This window comes from Emydura macquarii, unplaced genomic scaffold (genome assembly GCF_026122565.2).
Source record: "Emydura macquarii macquarii isolate MOO-44397 ecotype Brisbane River unplaced genomic scaffold, CSIRO-AGI_Emac_v2 contig_1477, whole genome shotgun sequence".
NCBI lineage: Eukaryota > Metazoa > Chordata > Testudines > Chelidae > Emydura > Emydura macquarii.
In genome coordinates this window covers 21,366,461-21,384,534 of record NW_027131614.1, presented here as the reverse complement: position 1 = coordinate 21,384,534, position 18,074 = coordinate 21,366,461, and the positions used below count along the sequence as shown (strand labels likewise).

At 38.2% G+C, this 18,074-nt stretch overlaps 1 protein-coding gene across 1 annotated transcript in view; it reads right to left on the bottom strand.

Annotated features, from left to right (window-relative positions):
• Window positions 1–18,074, bottom strand: part of RB1CC1 (RB1 inducible coiled-coil 1) — a 167,548-nt gene that overhangs the window by 132,083 nt on the left and 17,391 nt on the right. Inside the window, exons 2-5 of the mRNA XM_067553518.1 lie at window positions 16,262–16,384; window positions 7,403–7,532; window positions 2,837–2,963; window positions 433–603 (exon numbers count right to left, since the gene is read on the bottom strand). Coding sequence (XP_067409619.1) covers window positions 433–603; window positions 2,837–2,963; window positions 7,403–7,473 — 369 coding nt within the window. The 5' untranslated portion in view covers window positions 7,474–7,532; window positions 16,262–16,384. The remainder of the gene's footprint in view (window positions 1–432; window positions 604–2,836; window positions 2,964–7,402; window positions 7,533–16,261; window positions 16,385–18,074) is intronic.

Genomic DNA, 18,074 nt, shown 5'->3' with positions numbered 1-18,074 from the left:
AATATTTGCAAAACAACCAGTAAGCTACCCTGTCCTCAAGCTGAGACAGACTAAGGACGCTGAAAATAAAGCAAAAGCATTAAGGCTCAAACAACCAGAGAAACTATATTGTCCATACCAGCAGCACACAATGCATTTAGCAAATATCATGAATCCACAAAAAGGTTTCCTGGAAGCTCTATTACAATTTATGTTGAGATGGTCTGAAGATTTTTCAAGTGACATCAAGATACAGAAGACCTTACCACACTTCAGTACATCCAAACATGAAACAGAGGCATCTGAAAAACTGCTATCATTGATAAGATACATTTACCGCTTTTTGAATCAACTCATATTGACTACTAGCCTGGAGTTATTATTGATGTGACACAGAGTTATTCTGATTTGTTTTAAATCCACTAAATTCTCAAGGATTCAAATATAACTTACGACAGCAAGCTGTGTCCGTGAAGCTACTGTGTGAAAAACTGCAGGCATCATGAGAGATTCTTCAACTTTTAATTCCATTTCATTTTCTGCTGAAAACGTGGTTTTGGGAATAGCAGGTGGACGTTCACATAAGATCATCTCTTTGTTGAACAGAAAAATTGGATTTGTGTCCTGTATTAAAATAAAAACATCCTCATACAGAACTGAATAAAGAAAACATGCATGCAATTCAATCAACTAATTGTACTAGCATGTTTAGGTAACATTGTAACTTACATAACTATGTGTGGAAAAATTACTAGGGCTGTCAATGAATACATGTGATTAACGCGAAACAAATTAACTAGATAAAAACAGTCGCAATTAAACACAGTTTCAATCACACTGTTAAACTATAATAGAATACCAATTTACATTTATTATAAATATTTTTGATGTCTTTCTACATTTTTCAAAAATATATTAATTTAAATTACAACACAGAATAAAAAGTGTACAGTGCTCACTTTATATTATTTTTATTACATATCTTTGCACTGAAAGATAAATCATATTTTTCAGTTCACCTCATACAAGTACCGCAGTGCAATCTCTTTATCCTGAAAGTGCAACTTACAAATGTAGATTTTTTTTTTCAGATAACTGCACTCAAAACCAAAACAAAATCTACTCAGTCCTACCTCTTGTTCAGCCCATCACGAAGACAAACAAGTTTGTTCAGAGTTACGGGAGATAATGCTGCCCGCTTATTTACAATGTCACCTGAAAGGTAGAACAGGTGTTTGCATGGCACTATTTTAGCAGACATTCTAAAGTATTTACGTGCCAGATATGCTAAACCATTTTTGGCTTGAGGGCCACAAATAACATTTTTACAATCCTGAAGGGCCACCAGTCTATCAACTCATATTAAATGTATTGAGGTATACATCATTAAGGACTACAAATCACTACATATTTAAAGTAAACATTTTGATGCTATTGTGCTCATTTTTACATTCACTATTTTACACCTACGAATTACTCACAGTATGTCACAGACAAAGCACTAGTGTAGATGAGTGACCGTCACTACACACTGAAGCATGTGGCCTGGAAGCTAAGTCACGGTGGGTGGCCTGCTAAGTGCAGGCCAAACCAGAAGGCACTGATTTTAAGAGTCCTACCCTTCCTCAAGCATGGGGTGTCCTGGCTGCTCCGCCAGCAGCCTTCACTCCCCCACTGCCGCCAGACGGAAGGAGTTCAGCAAGGAGGCAGCCTCCTTGCTGATCTCCCATCCCGCTGGCTGCAGCAAGGAAACCGCATGCATCCTGTAGCTCTGTGCGCTCCACTTGGGTCCCTAGGCAGCGTCTCCCTTCTGCAGCCAGGGGTATAGGAGATCAGTGCTCCCCTCACTCTGGCTCCAGCAGGGACCCCAGCACTTAAGGACCCAGGCAGAGCACTTTGCTCTCTGCAGGAGCTGGGGAAGGGAGAGCCAATCTCCCTTCCCTCTGGCTTCAGCAGGACCCCAGAGCCTATAGACCCAGGCGGAGTGTTTTGTCGTGCTCCCTGCTACAGCCAGAGGAAGGGGAGCACTGATCTCCCATCCCCTTGGGCGTAGCAAGGAGCCTACACCAGTCTTGTAGCCCCATGGCAATGTGCTCCACCTGGGTCCTTAGGTAGCGGCTTCCTTCTGCAGCCAGCGGGAGGGGAGTGGTGGACCACTTTGAAAGACCCCGCAGGCCACTTTTGGTCCCCAGGCCTTGGGTTGGGAACCACTGTGCTAAACATTCATATGCCTCTTCATGCTTCAACTTGTAGGCTCTAAAGTATTACATTGTTTTGTTTTTGAGTGCAGTTATGTGAAAACAAATTTCTACATTTGTAAGTTGCACTTTCACAATAAAGAGATTGCACTACCGTACTTGCATGAGGTGAACTGAAATATGCTCTTTCTTCTGTTTATTTTTAAAGTGCAAATATTTGTAATAAAAATATGAAATGAGCACTGTACACTTCCTATTGTGTTGTAATTGAAATCAATATATTTGAAAATGTAGAAAAACATCCAAAAATATTTATAATATTTATAATAAATTTAAATTGGTATTTTATTAACAGTGTGATTGAGACCACGATTAATCACGACAATTTTTTTAATCTCGCAATTAATTGTGATTTTTTAAATCGTTTGACAGTCCTTAAAATGATGAGTATTGCATCCACAAAAATTATATGCAAATCCACTAATTTCCTGATATTAAAAACAAGAATGTACAAAAAAAAGGCTCCAGGAGAAAAAAAAAATCCCCACCTCCCCTTCCCAAAAAAAACAACCCACCCCATACGAGAAAGTTGTAACTCCCACTTCTCCTCAACACTTTGTTTTGTAAAGGGACAAAGAAAGAATATAGCGTAAACTTACTGTTCCAGCACTGTAACTACAGACTCTTCTGTCTGCTGCCATACACTCCCCTCCATTGACAACCAGTACCTGGTGCTGAATGGCAATCTTATACTTTGTTTGGATTGCATGTTTAAGGTCAGACACACTAAAAGAGAAAAACAGGAACTTTAGTATAACAGTCTTATTTAAGCAACTGATCTTCTCTAATGCAAAATAGTCCTGAAATACATAAAGTTAAAAATTAACTCTAACAGCAGTAGAGAGAAAAAATGTAACTATCAATAAGAGCAAAATGCTTGGTTGTGTAAATGCTGTAATCCATTGTATTCTGGCTACCCATTTTATAGGCTAAAAGCAAAACAGAAGACTTCCTCAGAGAAATTTGTTCACCAAATGATACATATCAGCTCTCTCCCCAAAAAGCACATCTGCAACTGTAATGCTGGAGTTCCAGATTAACATGAATTTCTGGCAATTACTGCCAAAGTTACATTAAACTCTCTGAACATGCAGCCAACTACTGACTTAGTTTAACTCTCAACTTCCACAGTTAAAACACTTATTATGATGGTAGGTGAAGTTATACGAACATAAGAATAGTCACACTGGGTCAAACTAATGGTCTCCCCAACCCAGTATCCTGTCTTCCAACAGTGGCCAATGTCAGATGATTCAGATGGAATGAACAGAATACAGCAATTATTGAGAGATCCATCCCCCATCATCCATTGCCAGCTTCTGGAAATAGGAGGTAGGGAACACCCAGAACATGGAATTGCATCCCTGACCATCTTGGCTAATAGCGATTGATGGACCTTATGGCCATGAGCTTAGCTAATTCTTTTTTGAACCCCATTATAATTTTTGCTTCACAATAGCCCCTGTCAACGATTTCCACAGGTTGACTGAAGTCCTTCCTTTCATTTGTTTTAAACCTGATACCTATTAATTTAATTGAGTGACCTTTGGTTCTTGTGTTATGTGAACGAGTAAATAACTTCCTTATTCACTCTCCCCACACCTTCCACATTTTTATAGACTTCTATGATATCCACCTTATTGGTATCTTTTCCAAGCTGAAAAGAGTCCATCTTTTAAAAAAATCTCCTTATATGGAAGCTGTTCCATAGCGCTAATCATTTTTGTTGCCCTTCTCTGTTCTTTTTCCAATTCTAATATAGTTTTTTTTTTAGATGAAGTGACGAGAACTACATGCAATATTCAAGGTGTGGGTGTACCGTGGGTTTATGATATTTTGTCTTGTAGCTATCCCTTTCCTAATAGTTCCTAACATTGTTAGCTTTTTTGATGGCCACTAAGAATTGAGTGGATGTTTTCAGAGAACTATCCACAACAACAACAAGATCTCTTTCTTGAGTGGTAGCAGCTAATTTACACCCCATCATCTTGTATGTATAGTTGGGATTTTGTTTTCTAATGTGCATTACTTTGCAGTTAACACTGAATTTCATCTGCAATTTTGTTGCCCAATCACACAGTTTGTGAGATCCCTTTGTAACTATTGGCAGTCTGCTTTAGACTTAATTATCTTGAATAAATTTGGATTGTCTGCAAACTTTGCCACCTCACTGTTTACCACCTTTTCCAGATCCATTTATGAATATTTTGAACAGCACTGGACACAGCACAAATCCTTGCAGGACCATTATTTACCTCTCTCCATTCTGAAAACTCACCATTTCTGCCTACCCTTTGTTTCCCGTCTTTTAACCAGTTATTGATCCACGACAGGACCAACTTTCTTATCCCATGACAGCTTACTTTGCTGAAAAGCCTTTGGTGTGGGAATGAATCTGCTGTGAAAACTGATGCAAAGGATTCAGTTAATTTCTCTGCAACAGCCTTGTCTTCCTTTAGTGCTCTGTTGGCACCTCAATTGTCCAGTGGTCCCACTAATAGTTTGGCAGGCTTCCTATTTCTGATTAAGTTAAAAAACCTTTTGCTCTTAGTTTTTGTGTCTCTTGCTAGTTACCCTTCAAATTCTTTTTTGGCTTGCCTAATTATACTTGGCAAGTTAAGTGTAAAGAGTTTATGCTGTTTTCTATTTTCCTCACTAGGATCTGACTTCCAATTTTTAAAGGATGCCTTCTTACCTATAACTGTCACTTCTACTCTGCTGTTCAGCCATGGTGGCATTTTTTGGTCCTGTTACTATTTTTTTTTTTTTTATTTGGGGTATACATTTAATTTGTGCTTCTATTATGGTGTTTTTTAAAAGTTTCCATGCAGCTTTCAGGCATTTCACTTCTGAGATTGTTCCCTTTAATTTCTTTTTAACTAGCTTCCTCATGTTTGTGTAGCTCCCCTTTTTGAAGTTAAATGCTACTGTGGTGGGCTTCTTTGGCACTTTCTCACCTACAAGGATGTTAAATTTAATTACATTATGGTCACTATTACCAAGCTGTTCAGCTATTGTCACCTCTTGACCAGATCCGGTGTGCCACTTCAGACTAAATCAAGAATTGCCTTTCCCCTTGTGGCTTCCAGGATCAGTTGCTGAAAGAAGCAGTCATTAATGGATCTAGAAATTTTACTTCTGCATCCCATTCTGAGGTGACATATACCCAGTCAATGTGGGGATAGTTGAAATCCCCCATTATTACTTGGTTTTCTATTATTATAGCCTCTCTAGTCTCCCTAAGCATTTCATAATCATCATCATCATAGTAGTCAGGTGGTCGGTAATATATGCCTATGCTAGGCTCTTATTCTTCAAACATGGAATTTCTAACCATAAAGACTATGCTTTCTTTTACATAGTGGCATTCTCTCACCAGCATAACCTATTTTGTCATTCGTATATATTTTGTGTTGCCGTGTCCCACGGATTATCATAATTCCACCAAGATCATTATTATATCAAAATCCTCATTTAACACCAGGCACTCAAGTTCATCCATCTTACTATTTAGACTTTGTGCATTTATATACAAGCACAAAATCCGTCAATCTTAGTTGTCTTCCTTCATGGGATTGATGCTCTGCTGTCTCTTACAGGGATGCATTAATTATAATCTGCAGATATATTTGAGACATACCACAGAATAAATTAATGGAACTTCTTCATTTGACTGTTTCTCTTCAGCTCCTACCTGTATTTTATTAACTTCTATCCTCACCTCTTTATTTGGATATAGAGAATTCCCATCTCCCCTCTCATCCCTTTCACTCACAAGGGATGTGTCTGTCCGAACTGTGAACTCCTCCACATCTGTTGGCTTTCTCCCAACCCTTAATTTAAAACATTCCTCTACAACATTTTTCATTTTACATGCTAGCCATCTAGTTCCACTTTGGTTTAGGTACAGCCCATCCTTCCTGTATAGACTACTTTCCCAATAAACATAAAATCCTCATTTCTACACCATCCATGCACTAAGACCTTACAGTTCTGCCTATCTACCTGCCCCTGCATGTGGAACTGAAAGCATTTCAGAGAATGCTACCATGGAGGTTGTACATAGTACCCTAAATTTCACCTCCAGGACCTCCCGCCTATCTTTCCCTATGTTACCGGTACCTATATCTAGCATGATCATTGGCTCCTCCGACTCCTCCCCAGCACTGCACATAAGTCTGTCTAGAGGTCTCAAGAAAACCACAACCTTCGCACCTGGCAGGCAATTCACCATGCAGTTCTCCCAGTCAACACATATCCAACTATATACATTTCTAAATATTCAACGCCCCATTACTATCACCAGTCTTTTCTTAGTAACTGGGTCCTCTTCCCCAGAGGGATATCCTCACTGACAGAGGATGCCATGACATTTGGAAAGAGAGTCCCAATTACAGGATTGTGTGTGTGTATATTTATGCTAACTAGTATTGACTGGTCAATTATACATCCAGTAAATGCCAAAAGACTTTAGAAAATTCCATTTTAATTTAGGTAGGAAATCATGATGTTGCATTGGAATACGTCAAGATGACACTATATTAAACAATCCATACTGCAAACAATATTACAAATGTGGCCAGACACAAATGCTTTGTCAGTAAGCCACTGTTGCCTGTTATTTGCACCATCCTAGCAGCCTTTTATTTTTCTTCCTGATGCTAACATTTTGCCCACACTCCTCATATTACCACTTACCATTACATCAGACATCTTTCTTCCACAGTTTCCCTTTTCCCCTTCTGGGCACATTTTCTCAATAATTAAGAAAACACTTTATAGCAAGTTAGAAATTTTAGTTTAGTTTGTTTTATTTTAAATACCAGTGAATTCCTGGCTGTTTCAGATCAACAGAATGACAATATTTTATGCATAAAAGTAATGCACAGCATATCAGTTACTGACCATACAATACATTTTGGCTATAGCTGCCTATGAATATTAAAAATCTTATGGCTCCATGTTTGTAGGTATAGGTAGATTTTGGTGGTGGTGGTGGATAATTAAAATGAGTATTAACTGTGTTGAAAAATCCCATTGCAAAGACTTTAGTGTTGCTGCTCACACACGGAAAATAATTTGGAGTATTCTGTCCCGCATGCACACATGCACACACACACTTTATTTCAAAGAAAAAACATACAGCAGTTCACTCATTTTCTTACTTCTGTACCGCAAGTTCTGTGTCAAAGGTGAGGGTAGTTCCAGTGTTGACCAGAAATACATATAACTTCATGATGATTTCTTTAGATTCCTGAAGTTTGTACCTTCCACTTTGGTAAGATCATTTAGAAACTGCAACAAAACCAAAATACAATACATCACTTAGAGTCAACTCACTTTTTAAAGAAAAAACTAGGAAGATAGCTAAACCACAAAGAGCAGCTTATTAGATCTTAAATCTTCCAACTGGCAACATATTGGAAGGGCTCATGGTGGGTTATTCCAGTCAGAACGCCTGCATTATGGCAGAATTGATGTAATTACTCTTAAATCATCCCTAATAACATGGTGAGTCACTGACAGCTATTGCCATTTATAGTTTAGGACTATTTTGTGCCTATTTGTTTCAGTAGCATGAAACTGAAACTATACAATTATTGTACAATGGACATAAAAGTATATCACACAAACTAATATTTGCTTACATCTCTAGTATGTATATTTGTAGTTTATCAAATGTGTTTTACCCATATCTTCTTTCACAACACAAAATCCTTCAACAACAAACTTGGGGCATGTCTACACTACAAACTTAAGTCGACTTGGTAGGTCGACTTACAGGCACCACAGTAATTACTGCAGTGGTTGATGTCCACACTACCCTCCTTCTGTCAGTGATGCGCATCCTCTCAGCTCCCTGCCAGGATCTGGCTTCCCCCACCTCCCATGACAGAAATGCAGCTGGCCCCTCCCACCCCAGCTCTCAGCTCCAGCGGGGAGTTCAGGGGGTCAACCTGGCTCTAGCTGGAGCCCTCACCCACCCCAGGGTGACAGCTCAAGCTGTGAGCAGCTTTCTTGCCAATTTCACAGCTCCAGCATAACAATGACAGCCAACAACAGAGGTAAGCAACCCGCTGCGTCCACATGGATACTGAATCACCCTAAGTATACCAATGTAAGCCCTACGCCTCTCATGGAGGTGGAGTTATTATGTTGGTGTTGTAGAGCACTTATATCGACAGCAGCAAGACTATAGCATATACACTGGCATAATTAGCTCAAAGTAGGATGACTTAATTCAACCTAACTCTGTAGTGTAGACCAGAGCTTGGACTAGCTACCAAGCTTTTAAAGGGCTTTAGCTTTGTCCCCAGCTTTGTCAGTCAGAATTTGTTTGGTCTAAAATCCATTTTAAATATATTGACAGAAAGGTTAGGGTAGCAGTCCGCACTGTTATTTTTGTTTATGTTCACCTTACAGTGGATTGGCTGACTGGTGTCCCCAAGTACCCCAGCAATATGACATAGGGTATGTCCACACAGCAAAAGCTGTGCACACACTTACCTACCAGTGCTAGCCTGAGTCCAGCTATAACAGCAGTAACAGTAATGAAGTATGAGCGAGTAATACAAGCATGGCACACACTCCAAGTTCGTACTTAGCTCGCTAGCCTATACTGAAGTCCAAACTGCACTGTCTTCACTACTACTGTTACCTGTACTAGCAAGATTCAAGCTAGTTCGAGGGTAGGTTAGCCTATGCACAGCTTTTGCTGTGTGTACATACCTATAGTTGCCACCTTTTGTCCTTTATAATGATCCCTGTCCCTCCTAGTCTGTTTGTCTGTTCATTTTCGTTTTTGTTTTTATCTTTGCATCTATGGTGGGTTCTCCTTCTCACTCCTCTACCAGGCTAAATGCTGCTTAGAGTGGGAATATGTCCACTGATGCCTCTGTAAAGTTGGACTACACATGCTTCCATAGCCAAACAGTGCCACTGAAAAACAAGATGCTTAGAGCTGCAGAGGCAGCAACCTGCTGTCTCATATACATTAGCTGCTCCTGTAGCTTGCCACATTAGGGTCGCTTGCTGAGCAATAAGAGAAGGCAAGCTCTTTGGGGCAGAGACTATCTTTTTGTTCTGTATCTGTACAATCCAAAACACAATGGGATCATGGTGCACAACCAAGGTTTTGGGCACTATGGTAATACTAATAATGAAAAATAAGGCGCTTTTGAGCAGCTGCATACCACTTTACATGAAGCCAGAAGAGCACATTTGCAATGTAGATACAGAACACGAAGGATTTATGCCACTTGAACCTCCACGCTTTACTTTCCTCTGCCTTGTACAAGGAAGGAACGCGTCACCCTCAACTCTCCAAGCCGCGGAATACTCAGCTGAAAGGAAACATTTTGACCCACACCATCACCTGCGAGTACTAAATCAGTGCGTGTGCATATCCACACTGCAAATCATACCACTCTCCTTTTATAGCAGGTAAACTAAGTCAGGCGCATAATCCAACATGGCATCACATGTACTGGCCTTATGCTTCAGCATACCAGCCATTTATGGAGGTTTGTTTTTTCCAAATAAGTAATCTCTCTCATCCTTCAATGTCCTCCTCATGCAAATCAACAGGTGTCTCCTGTTCTTTAGGAGGAACAAAGGTTCCTTCAAAAGTGCACTTGGTTGGCCCAGTGTGGCCAATATGACTTGACCTACCTACAAGAAAGAAACTCATGGACAATTAAGTGGAAAATTAAATCCTTTCCTTTCAACTCTGGTAAAAAGGCTTAAACACACAACCAAAGTAATACTAAGAATGACTAAATACATGCTGGGAACTTTTGTTTTTGAAAGCTGGATTTGTCATCTTCCTAAATTGTCTCAGTCGTTCTGTTTACAAACTAAAAGTGCTGGAGTTAAAGACAACTACTAGAAGTGACTGCTATTGAATCCTGAGTCTGTCCATAGATTCAACAATTATAAAAAACCTAGGAACATTCTGAAGAGAAGCCTTGGTTATTTAATTTGGTATGTTCAATATCTACTTATTTTCTTTGTTTCCCTTCATTCTGAATTAGGTTCTAACAGGTGTTACCATTCTACTGAACTACGGCACATGGCATTTTTCAAGTCTGAAAACACAGGTTAATAGCCTCCGATCTCAGCATAGTCTGCTTACCACATGCTGTATCTGCTAGATTTGACAGTAGGAGAGAGATAAGTCTATGCCTCTGAGAAGGGGCCCCCATGATCTGATGCAACCCTTCTGACCTCACTCCTGTCCACTGATACATTACCAAAATTCAGGCCCATAATTCTCCACCAAGCCAGATGGAAGCACTGGCATAAAAAAGGCTCAGTCATTTTTACTACCATGTTATCTAACCCTGCACTGGTGAGGAATTAAGGAATTGCTACCACAGATATACTCAGGGAAACCAGAGATTCTCCCTGCTTGAGAAAGGAGCCACAAATTTTGCCAGAGCTGAAAACAATCACTACACTAACAATTATCTGAACCAGTGGTCCCCAAACTGTGGGGTGCCCCCCCCCAAACGTTCAGGGGGCTTGAATGGGCCAGCCAGCACCCAGGTGAGGCAAGGAGGGAGTGCTAACCAGCCAATGTGCCCCCAGCTCTGCTCCAGGTACAGTCTTGGCCCCCAGAGCTGGCCTGCTCCAGCCCTCAGCCGTACTCTTGGACTTGGCTGCAGCTCCAGCCCCCGACTCCCAGGGCTCATGAACCGGGTAAGGAGGAGTGCCGACCAAAAAAGTTTGGGGACCACTCATCTGAACAAAAATAAACATTCTTTCCCACTTCTGTCTCCCATCTTTAGTTGCATATTTGTGTCAGGCTTTAGAGAAAAGCAGAATTTGACAAAACTAAAAGCTTGGGAGCAACCTCTTCCAAATTAGTAGCAATTCTGAGCCAGTAAACAGCTGTAGCAGTAATTTCAAAATGTATTTCAAACAAGGTGGATAAAACTCAATGATTTAAATCAGTTTTTTTGTTTTGTTTTTTGTTTTGTTTTTTTAAATCAATAAAATACTAAATTTCTCCCTCATTTAAAAAATAATAGTTACGATTAAATCTCATTACAAATTGCTAAACCTATACTTACAGCCTCATAAAAATGAATTAATGGCTCTCGTCTGTCCAGCCTACCTACCAACTCTTGCTTTTTGAAAGTTCTGAGCTTTCAGTTTCTGTTTCTCAGCAGACTAAAGTCAGATGTGCAAAGAAAGACACAGGCTGGATAGAACTGTTGTTGTTCTGTGCTTATGTGGTGGTGGAGCTGGGCCAAGCAAGGCAGAGGAGTTAGTTAAGATACTGTCTTAAAGACAGAGAGACAAAGGACGGAGGCAGAGTAGAAAGGAACAGTGGAATGGACTGGAAAAAAAAAAGGGAAGACATTATTCAGTACAAACACAGCTTCCTATATTCCCCACACACTTTTGCCACAGAAAAACTGTCATAGCTTCTGGGCGTAAGAGAGACCCTATCTGGGAATATTTTGAAGACATTCCTTCCCTGAGTAAAAAAGGAAAATGTGTCAATTGTAAGCAGTGCAAGAAGGAGATGCAGAGCCTAGTTGCAAGAATGAAACATCATAATGAAAACTGCTTATTGGGAGAAAATGATGTGGATGAAGATGTGGATATGTCTGAAGAACAATGTGGATCAACTAGTTAGTAACTTAAATAATTCACTTCGCAATGCATCATTCTTCAAGACTCTCCCTATGCCTTTTAGTATAAGTGTAATTTAACAAGTAAATTCCCAAGCTGTTTGCTATGTTGGATGTTGCTAGAAAAAAAAAAGTTTAGCTTAGCTAATCCTTATGGCTTGTTTAATTAGGTAACTATGTTTAGAACCGATCACCCAAGTATACAGTACAGAAAGCTGCAGTAAATGAAATCTAGAGTTGCCAGTTGCCACTGGGTGTCATTTTCTTATTTTATATTACAGAATACGTGCCCCTTATTTTGGAAAATCATGGCCACAGTTCATAATGGTGATGCCATAAGTCTATTCCCTATTTTACTTCAGCATAACTCAGCTTTCCCAAGGGAAACCCATTCTATACTTATTTTCTCAAAAACGAAGTGCCTGTGAGTTCTATGGGGCTTACTCCAAAATTAAGTGCCCTCTAAGTGCAGTCAGTCTTCACTTTTATGGTAATTTAGAATAACACAGTGAGAAGAACTGAGAAGAATGACTATTTAAAATCATTTTTTAATTTTGATTCAGGATCCCATTGAAGCATAAGAGACTTTGACTGTGACTGTTTATCTGCAACAACTTCAGAGTCATCTGTTGGTACTTTTAGCAGCAGTGCAGCAACTAAACGTATTTCAGACAACAAAGTATCAGTAGCAAGCAAAAGATTTCAATCATCCAGTAAAACCACCACCATGGATGGGTTTGTAGTAAGGACCAGCAAATACCAACAAGACACCATAGATGAAAAGATTGCTCGGTTCATTTATGCCACAAATTCTCCTTTTCGCATTGTTAACAATAAACACTTCATTGACATGGTTGAGTCCTTTCAACCAGGCTACACTCCACTCGGTAGAGCATACATTGGTGGTAGGTTGCTAGATACAGTGTTTGAGAAGGAACTTGAACACTGTGCAAGAAATGCTGAGGGGAAATTTGCCAGTTTAAGCCTTGATGGGTGGAGCGATGTACACAATGATCCAGTAATATGTGCCTGTGTGACAACAGAAGATGGGGTTGCATATCTTTCAGAAACAATAAATACATTGGGAAATGCCCACATAACAGAATATTTAAAAGAAGTGGCAGTGAAAGCTCTAATGAACTGTGAACAAAAATTCAACTGTCAAGTGTGCAGTTTTGTCAGAGACAATGCCGCAAACGTGGCAAAGATGAGAAGATACTTAGACGAAAAAACAGAAATATGCGCCTTAATAACATATGACTGCAGTGCCCATTTAATGCATCTTTTAGCCAAAGACTTAAGTATGTCTTCTCCAGGAATAAAAGAAAATGTTGGTGAAGTCGCAAAATACTTCCTTAACAACCATTTTGCTCTTCACTGAAGAGAGCAGGAGGATCCAAACAAATTCTCCCTTAAAATGTTCAATGGAATTCTGTGGTTGATTGTTTTGAATAATTTATTAAGAACTGGCCTATGCTCATAAAACTTTGTGAAGAAAACTGTGATAAAATAGATGGAAATATCTCATCCAAAGAATCTAATGTTGGATTAAAGAGGAATGTAGAGGATATGCTCAGTATATTGAAGCCTATATCCATAGCCTTAAACAAATTTCTGAGAAATTGTTGCTGCATTGCTAATGCTGTCAAAATTTGGAAGGCACTTCAAAAGACATGGAAAAAGAAATACCTCACCAGAAAGTTAAACTGAAGAATAAAGAAGCGAATGGATCAAGCACTACTAACTCCACCTCATTTTCTTGTGAACATTCTCAATCCCTGATATAAAGATAGATACCTAACTTCTGAAGAAGATGATGCTGCCATGACATGGGCATCTCAAAATCTCTCCTCAGTTATGCCAGTCATAATAAATTTCAGGGTTGGAGCAGAACCATTTAAACGCTACATGTTACTGACAATGTTTTGAACAAAGTCACTCCCCTAAATTGGTAGAAATCATTATCCAGGCACCTTGAAACAGAGTTCCTTCAGTTGCAAGCCAACTTTTCACAACAGTAGCTTCCTCTGCAGGCACAGAGAATATTTTCATTGTTTGGTTTTAATTCACTCAAAGCTAAGAAATTGACTGGGAGCTGAAAAAGTAGGAAAACTCGTATTTCTGTTTCAGTCTATGAATAAAAATGACAGTGGGAGTGGAGAAGATGAGAGCTAGTTGTAGAAGTTTTAAGGACAGCCTACGTTTAGTGTTGTGATGACTATTAATAGAGTTAATAAAATTTGAAAATTAAAAAAAAGTTTAAGGACAGCTGTCAGCAGGCAACACAGAAAACTGCTGCAATTGCAAATGTGAAACGTTTATGTAACATTTAATATTTAGTTTAATAAAATGTAAGTGTCATGGTGTTTGTGTGTGTGATTTAATTCTTGCCATTCCTAATGTACTGCTACTGCATTTGCAGCTTGACACAGGTAATGATTATTATGTACTATTTCCTAAATTAATAAAAATCAAGTTATCTAAAAAATTACACAAAGTATACTCCTCCCAGATGTTGTAAAATACTGTACTGAGTTGTAAATTAACATGTTTTAGTGATCAGATTTTCACCATTGTTTAAGAAATATCTGAAGAAATATCAGTGGGAAACTTGATTTAAATCAACGATTTTCTCTTGGTGATTTAAATCATGATTTAAAAATGATTTTAATTATTTAAAATCGCACTGATTTAAATCAGTTGACCCTGATTTCAAACACATTGAAGTAAACTCTTCTGCTCCAGGAGGAATTCTGGAAAGTTAGACTTGTCTACTTAGAAGAATGTTACTAGTTATAAGAGTAAATAACCCCATATGGACATACTTATTGCAGTATAATAGTGGCTTTTTTCAGTTTAACTAACTCCTGTTCCAAGTGACATGAGCTAAATTAAAAAAGCCACTATTATACTAAAAAAAGTGTGTTCAAATAGAAAGATATGCCAGTATAACTATGCTGATGTAAATTTAAACTTCAGGTTAATCTAAAACATAAAAACATTTCCCTTTGTATACAGACACTGAAAATAAAACACAAGGGGCAGAAGGAGCTTTTCTGGTGGGGAAGACACTAGACCAGTGTTTCTCAATTAAATTTGGCCACGGAACCCTTTCGAACTCCAAAAATAATTTCAGAACCGCCCAAACTCTTAACAGTCTTCAAATGTCGAAATGAGCCAAGGTCAGCATTTCTCAATTAAATTACACTTAATTACACTTACACTGGATACCCTCTGCCGGAAAATCTGGGACATTTTCCCTTTTTCGGCGGCGCGGAGAACAGCTGCTCTCGGCGGCGTGGAGAACAGCTGCTCTCAGGACCCTAACAGTGTTCCCACGGAACCCGAACACCAATTGAGAAACATTGCACTAGACTAACCAGAAATTGAAGAGAGGCAGGGGAGACAAACGGAACAAGGAAAATAGCTACCACTAAAAAGATAGCTCCTGAATAGTTCAAAAGAATCTTTCCCTCTAAATTCTGGAGCTGTGCTCTCTCCCCATCTTTACAAAACACACATTATAGCAAATCCACAAACTAGTCAAGACCTTCATTTTCACCCAAGGGTTCAGAGACTAAAATTTTTTTTTAGGTAGAAAGCAACACAGCAGTTTTATGCACTGTGCACTCAATTCTCCTCTCTCTTCTACTAATATAACCTCAGTGAAGTCATTGAATTTAGTAATAATTTACATGGGTGAGAGAGGAGTACAGTCTCAACAAAACTGTTGGACTGTGGAATGAACTGATGGAATCTGAAGAATGGACTAGTAATCAGTGCTACAATTCCAAATCTTAGAAACACAATTTATAAGTCAGTGTTCATAAACAGATTTATTTATTACAATTAATAGTTTTCACCATGCCCATATTTTAATCTCACTGATGAAGGATGTGAAACTGTTTCTATAAATCACACACAAACACAAACTTGCTAGACAAAACATTCAAACAAAGCCCAGCAGGAATTTAGTATGATTTGTTATCCTCTGATGTTTCTGTATGGAAAAAGCTAAAGATGCTAATCATCTACAGTACTCTCTCAGGGTGAAATTCATCCCTATGCAAAGGGCCAGTATAAGGCTTCTTCAACACGTATGTGGAAAATAAGTCCTATTTTGCAGATTTAAGTGGCACTCACTGGGTGAGCCAAAAGCTCTGTGCTGCCTCTATACACTGGGGTAAATTTCATCCTCAGACAGAATTCTTTCATAATCCTCAATGGTAAAGCTAATATTGCCATTTTTTACATTTACAAAACAAGACAAAATTATTGCCAAGATCAAACCAAAAATATGCCAGTCTATAAGATTGCTGTCACATATCACGATGTAGTAGACAATTTAAAAATGTTACCAACTTCAAGAGAAAAAAGGATTACCTTCAGGAGTTATATAGAGCTGCTACCACCTTCTTTACACACAGCAGGATAGTAAGGTGCACATTTGCTTCAGTTGATTTTGGCAACAGAATGGCATGACTGTCCAAAATGAGAATAAAAGACCTGCAAAAAGATACAGAATGTAATTATGAATATCCATGGAACGTTTGGTTAAAAGTGAACAATGAAGTTTTTACTGCCAGCACTGCACTTCATAGGAGCAAAACAACATATCAATGTTATAAAGAACAATTCATTACTCTATTGCTGTGACATTAATAAACTATTGTTTTATGTCATATCGAACAAAAATATTATCTATTTAGTTATATTTCCATTCATCCACCAACCTGTCACACCAAAGGGTTTCATTTTTGAGTTTTTGCTTTTAAAATTTAGTCAAAAGCTACTTTTTGCTTAATATTTAATTATTACAATTTCAATAAACTTTTTCACTAACTACAAAAAGAGTCAGACTACATTAAGATTAGTCAACTGCTATAAAAACAAAAACAAAAGTTTAGTTACATGTGGCAGACCTAGTGAATTAAACTTGAGACAAAACCATCACCAAATTATAGCTCGGATACATATGGAACAGAGAACTCAATATTCAAGAGATTCTTCCACAAGTAAGGAAATGGAAAATATTATAAAGTAACTGGGAGCCAGTAATTTAATTTTAAATATAAAATATGTAAGTGTTTTTTCACACATTTCCAAGAGTATTAGTTTCATTAGATTATCCTAAAATATTTAAATGAGCAATCAGGTAAAAAAAGCACTACAAATAAGGGCAGTATTTTTAAAAATCTAATTAATCTTTTACTATTAGTGCTGATTGTAATTTTTCCTTTATAGTGGCACTCCTACATCCAGAAGAGATATCACAGGTGTGACACACAGGGAAGGGAGAGACAGAAAAGGAAGAAGTGAAGGGACAAACACAAAGTGAAAAGACAAAAACAGAACAGGAGCTAGGACCACATACTGGAGATGCTGCACAGTCACAACCTAACTTGTGATCAGGGGAGTTCTACAAACTAGTTCTTCAAGATACAAGATGGGAGTTTATATTACCAGAAAATATACAATAATTATACATCATGTTGTTCAGTGTGATGACTAAGCTACAATTTAAACGTAGCTCCTGCTACAGCAGGCAGATGACAGAAAAAGATGAATACACGAAAAACGCAAAGATAAAGAAAAAAATTAAATTACCAAAAATCAATTCAAGTAAAACAATACGATGGAAAGAAATATGTAAACATCTAACAGAGGAAAAAAACCAAACACATTAATCATATTATATTTAGGTCTCCTGCAAAACATTTTAACTATTTTGCGCAATGAGTTTGCAGTAGAAGTACAATTATTAAATAAATCTGTTTAGCTTCTCAAAATATTGCAAGATGCAAATCTTTTTTTTTTTTCTATGTAGTGGCAACCCTAAAAAACTAGGACAATTTTGGAGAAGATTAAGGAGATGCAGCTAATGGATTTGTCAGTGAGTTCTTTAAAGCTTATTTATTTCATTTAACACATTTTGAAAGTTAATTCACTCAGCTTAACATTGTTAATTGAAAACAAAAAAACACCTACCCACTCAAACTAATTAAAACCCCCGTTTGCAATCATAAAAGCTAGCTCATGTAGAAGCCTCCTTACAGGCATGCAATACCAAATTTTCCATAAAAACGCTATAACACTACGGCTTTCATAACATTCCAAGGTTGATGCAACATGTAAATGGTAGTGAAGTAATTTTTCTGTCCATTTCTGCTATATGTGCAGAATCTACATATTCCAT